The sequence below is a fragment of the Volvox carteri genome (assembly GCF_000143455.1).
Source record: "Volvox carteri f. nagariensis unplaced genomic scaffold VOLCAscaffold_18, whole genome shotgun sequence".
In the NCBI taxonomy this organism is placed as follows: domain Eukaryota; kingdom Viridiplantae; phylum Chlorophyta; class Chlorophyceae; order Chlamydomonadales; family Volvocaceae; genus Volvox; species Volvox carteri.
Genome location: NW_003307561.1, coordinates 24,400 through 29,939, shown reverse-complemented (window position 1 = coordinate 29,939; position 5,540 = coordinate 24,400). Strand labels below are relative to the sequence as shown.

General features: G+C 61.6%; 1 protein-coding gene across 1 annotated transcript in view; it reads left to right on the top strand.

The window, feature by feature from the left end:
* Positions 1–5,540, top strand: part of VOLCADRAFT_90672 (uncharacterized protein) — a gene marked incomplete at both ends in the record, with an annotated part of 17,344 nt that overhangs the window by 7,238 nt on the left and 4,566 nt on the right. Inside the window, 8 exons of the mRNA XM_002950317.1 lie at positions 28–100; positions 486–548; positions 869–916; positions 1,130–1,216; positions 2,283–3,168; positions 3,517–3,834; positions 3,922–4,601; positions 5,232–5,478. Of these exons, the coding sequence (XP_002950363.1) occupies positions 28–100; positions 486–548; positions 869–916; positions 1,130–1,216; positions 2,283–3,168; positions 3,517–3,834; positions 3,922–4,601; positions 5,232–5,478 (2,402 nt within the window). The remainder of the gene's footprint in view (positions 1–27; positions 101–485; positions 549–868; positions 917–1,129; positions 1,217–2,282; positions 3,169–3,516; positions 3,835–3,921; positions 4,602–5,231; positions 5,479–5,540) is intronic.

Sequence of the window (5,540 nt, the reverse complement as noted above, 5' to 3'; positions counted from 1 at the left end):
ATCTTCATCGCACCCCTCCGTACACAGCTATTTGATGGCCGTTGAGGGGCTGGGTCGTAAGAGCGTCGCATGCATCGTGTTGCTGGCACTGCATGGAAAGGTGGGGGCCCTGGCGGAGTGAAGCGAAGTGCAGATGGGGGCGGCTGGTGGGGCGTTAGCATGGTTAGAGAGGGGGGGATTGTGTGAGGGGGGGAATGGCAGGGTTGCGTCCCGTTCCATGACACACAGCCTTAGCAGAGGAAGCCAAACGCATTTCTAGCCCCGGCGCCACACTTTGCCTGCCTTCCTTTTACCAATATTACTTTTGTTATTATCACTACTCCCTCCACCATAAAAGTCAGTGAGACCGTTTAGATGGTGGAGGATCCAGCGCTTTGCGTAACGGTGGTGACACACACTTGTTGGTGTTTCGCAGGCAAACGTTTTCCGAAGTTACGTGAGATAGAAAACTCGCTGTTTCGATTTTGTGTTTCCTCTCACGACAGGAGTTCCCGGTGGACATCAATGTCGCACGTGTATTTGCTCGACTGGGGTGGATCCCAATCGAGGTACGTACGGCAAATGTTGTAGAAAGTCGTACAAACGGGATAGTACGGTGCACACATCACACGGAATGCAGCTCTACTCATGCACATCTGGAGTTCCTGTGCGCCCTGCGCGGGGAAAGGGGCCATTCGTCCATTCGCCGAAGCGGTCCGTAACAGAGCAGCACGGTATTGCTGGAGACCGTGTACCCCTCCGGTATTACTGGGGGTATTGTAGAACACTTCAGAATCGTCCAGGACCGCCAGAAGCAACTCCATTGGCCGGCATGTTCACGCTGTTACATCCCCTGCCGTACATGCACCTGCCGTACCTGGCACCTCAGGCGGAAGCTACTCTGGAGCAGTTGGATTCGTACCCCCAGGAGCCCGAGGTGAGAGAGGTGTCGTACGAGTCGGGGTGAGGGTGTGGAGGGATGTGGGCCAGGAGGGATAAGTTTAAGAATTCAGATTGAGGTCGGAAGTAGGGGTGCAGCTGCGGCTGTAATCCGGACGCCTGTTTTTGAAAGCACTCCTTGGCCGCGCTACCTACCCCCTGACCTGTGTTTGGCCTCCCTCCCCCCCTTCCCCCTTTTCCCCCTCTTTAGGTTCACAAGTACCTGCGAAGCCGTCTGATGCACTTTGACCTGGAGACCCTGTACGAACTACATTACCAATCCATAACACTTGGCAAGGTACGGCTATGAGCCGTGTACCTCCGAGCGCTGTACAATCTACCGTACAAAACGTGTCATTCACATGTGGCTGACATAGCGCGCGATCCGCCATGTTATTCTGACGCGCTTGGCGGTATGCGGTATGCGGGTTTGAGCGGGGCTCTTGGAATGATGCCTCGTGTAACGGCGCCACCCTACCTACCCTCCTCCAACCCGCAACTATCTCCCCACAATTAGCTGTACCTGTACGCGGGGTGCATGACACATCCTCCACATCTGTTGCATCGCATGCAGCTACCACGGCAGGACTGCTTTCAAAATGGATGACGGACTGCCCGTACACAACAACATTCCAGTTGATGCTAATTTGATCCGTGATTTACTGCTTCCCTGCTCACATACATACATACATACAAACACACACAGGTATTTTGTCAGAAGCGAGCCCCCAACTGCGGTTGCTGTCCACTGGCGCAGCAGTGCGACTACGCGCTCCAGGGAGGGCAGCGACTCAAGGTATGAGTATGCATGTATGTATGTATATGTGTGTATGCATGTATGTCTGCGTGCGCGCTGTGAATGGTTATGTCATTGTTGGGGGAGTACCGACTTCCCCCCGGGGGCCACACCGCCGGCTATACCCCGGCTGCACAAGGCCGCAACACCGGAGGGAACTGGGGGGGGGGGCGACGGCCCGTGCTTCACCTACCCGCTCTACCCGTTACCCGCTAGCATGTGTGTGTGTTACATGGTTGGGGGTGCGTGACCCCATACCTGTAAAACTACCCATACGATCCGAAGGCCCAAGGGCAATACCTATACGCCTAAAAGCCACGGAGAACAGGAAACACCGCACATCAGCCCAGACTAGCGTCCAAAGGGGGTAACTGAGTTTCTGTGAGCCCACATACGTTCCAACATCCTCGCCAGACGTACTGGCTAGCATGTGATGGCTCTATTTCTCTGGCGGGTCGCAGCCCCTTAGCACATACACAGTCTGGACTCCGCTCTCATCTCCCTGCTCTCCCTCCTCTCACACACCCTTCGCGCCACCACCCTCCGAAACCCAACCTGGCCATTGCAGCTAAACCCAGCTGAGCCGGGTATCGTTCTACAGCCCCCCCCAACACCACCACCACCGCCAGCACCGCTGTCTCAGCAGCCGCCATCGGAAGTGATGCACCCTTCGAGTCCTAGCCCGCCGCCGCCACCAGCGGCATCGCAAGGGCGGCTGCTACAGCCGCCGCCACCAGCGGCATCGCAAGGGCGGCTGCTACAGCCGCCGCCGCCAGCTCCACCACTCCTGTTGAGCGCTCCAGTGGCACAGACCTCCGACCTGGTGGAGCAGCCAGCCGCGGCGGCTGTGCCGGCCCAGGCCTCGGCCCCGGGTTCGACCGGTCAGGTGTTCGGAGTCCGGAAGCGCGCGAGGGTGATGGGGATGAAGAGCCAGGCGGACGAGGCGGCATCAGCCGGGGGAGTTAGGTTTCCCGGAGATGCCGACACAGTAGCTGCGGCGGCAGCGGCAGATCCGCCGTACGAGGCTGCGTCTACGGAGGAGGACGAGGAGTATCGGAGAGGCGCGGCGGTCGTGGAGGTCAAGGGGGCGGAGGTAGCGACGAGACGGAGGAAGGAAAGGACGCCGTCATTAGCGCCGCCGGCGCCTGTGACGGAGGCGGCGGCGGAGGTGGAGGTGGAGGCATTAGCCCGGCAGCAGCAACAACTCCGGAGATTGGAGTTTGAGAGGCTGCTACACGGGCTCCAAGACCAAAGTACGGCCAGCTGGAATGGTACGGCAGCTGTCAGCCACGTCAGCCAAGACGTGTCTGCTGCTGCAGTGTCCGATGCACCGATGTATGTCTCTGCGGACGGTATGTTGGTCGCTGACAAGATCGCTGCCAATGCCACAGCTGCCGCCGCTGCGGCGTCGGCGTCGGCGTCGGCGTCGGCGGCTGGGGCTTCCTCGGTGACTCGTGTGGTGTATAAGTCTGTTGTGTCGAGTGCTTGGCTGTCGTCGTCGACGCCACCGCGTCCGTTGCTGCCGACACCGACGCCGTCGCAAATGCGGCCGGTGCCGCCGTCTCTCCTGACACCGTCCTCGCCAATCGAGCCCATGGTGCCGAAGGTGGCGACAGTCGTCATCGCAAGCGGTGCTGCGCCAAAAGCTGCAGCCTCACTCAATGCTGTGGCTGAGGCAGCAGCAGGTATAGATGGTGTGAAGCGTACGACTGCGGCGTCAGCGGCCGGAGCTGCGGAGACAGCGGCGCTGCTTCCATGCTTCCCGAGGACTCACTCGGCGGCGCGTCGCACAACTCCAACAGCAAGTACGGCGCCGACGCCTCCGGAGCTGGCACCTGCACCCGAGTACGCGGCCATAGCCACGATGGCATCGGAGCGCGGCGATATGGACTCTACGCCTCCTCACCCAGCGGTGGAAGTAAAGGCTAGGTCATCAGTGAGCTCGTGGAGTCGCCGACCCGGACCTCCCGACGCCTCCGACGCCGATGATGAAGCCGCTGACGATGTCCATGACGCTGAAGTCGACGGCGGCGGCGACGGCGACGCCGAAGCTAACGCCGACGCCGACGTCTCTGCTCCCATACCTGTGGGCCCTCCTGAAGTGGCCTCAGCTCCGGAAGGTTTGTCAGCGCCAACCCCGCTAAAGCTAGTACCCGGGGCGCCTGTCCACATGGACGTCTACGTGTGCGGACGATCCCTGGTCGCAGGTGCTCCAGGGGTGGTTGACGAGTTCCAGACGCCCCTGGTTGTGGGGGGCCAAGATTGTGAGCCGGTACATAATGGCGGTGGTGTTGAAGCGCTGCAGATGGGGTTCAGTGAGACGGTGGCGGCGACGCCAGCAGCAGCGGCGGCGGCGGTGGTGGAAGGTGAAGGCGTTGCGGTGTCGCTTTCGTTGAACAGATCGTCGTCGCCGTCAGCAGCGGCTCCGTTGAGGAAGCGGAAAGGGAGACTTGGTAATGTTGATGACGGCGACGGCAGCGGCAACGGCGGCGATGACATGTGTTTTGGCGGAGGGCAGGCCGCACTGCCACGACGGCAGTTGTCCCCACCTATTGGCCGTGCCCGTTTCGGCTGTAGTGGTGTTGGCGAGGGTGCCTGTGCCGATGAAGGTGGTGGCGAGGTAACAGAGCGCAGCCCCCGGGGACGGAAGCGCACTCGCAATGCACCCTCGTCTGCTACAGAGGGTCCCGTCCTCGTCAAGGAGGTGGAGGAGGAGATGACGGTGGCGCCGGCTGCTGCGGCGGCGATGACGGAGGAAGCGCTACACGGCGAGAAAGCAGAGGCGGCAGTTTCAGCAGCAGCTGCAACAGCAGCAGCGGCGGATACATTGGGGGATTCTGTGATGGCGGATCCAGGACTGGATTCGCCAGTGGTGATGGCAGCGGCGGTAGGAGACGGCGGCGCAGCGGCTGAACCAGATGGCGCGCCAGGAGACGGTCGCTGCTCCGTCAGCGATGCGACCCGTGGGTCAGTGGGAGATGGCGCGCCTGGTGGGCAGTGTGGGACGTGGTTGGACGGCCCCGGTAGAACCCGGGAGAGTGTTGCTGTTATTGGGTGTGGAGGGAAAGGAGGGAGGGCGAGGTGGGAAAGTGCGGGAGATATAGGAACTGTGCCAGATAGTCTGCAGCAGCAGCCGCCGCAAGAAGGGAGCGAAGAGATGAGGTGGGAGGTGATCGGCCAGTCGGCGGCGGGAACAATGTTCCATCATACGAATCCTGCATCAGGCCGTGGCGGCGGATGCAATGCCCCCAACACCGCTGGCGCAGCAGCTGTTTGTGACGTTGACACGGCGACCATTACCAGCAGCAGCAGCTGCAGTGCTAGCGGCGCGAAGCGCAGATGCGTTGGGAGCTCCAGCGGCGTCAGTGGCGGTGGCGGTGGCGGCGGCGACGGCGGCAAGAGGCTGTCGGCAGCACCCGTGAGAACGGTTGCGGCGGTTGCGGCGGCGGCACCGATAGCGACACCAGCTACTCCACAGACTCAACCACCCATTGGTCGTCATCGCCCCGTTCGCCAGGTCCGTACACCCCTGCTGTACACTGACGACGACGCCGTCATGGCGACCGTACGCCGTACACTGTGCAACGATGGCGTTATTGCGGTTGCTGAAACCGGCGCCGCCGCCACCACCGCCAGCGATCCAGACCTCCTGGGACATGGGGCTATCTCGGGCTTCCGCCTGCTTGAGGAAGGGGTGGCAGCGGCGGCGCCAGGACTGGGAGCTTCCGTGCCGCTGGGCTTCTGCGTACGGCAGGAGGTCGCCGGTGGGTCTCACTTGTCGTCGGCGGTGTGTGCGGCTGGGACGGCAGGTGCAGCGACGGCGGAG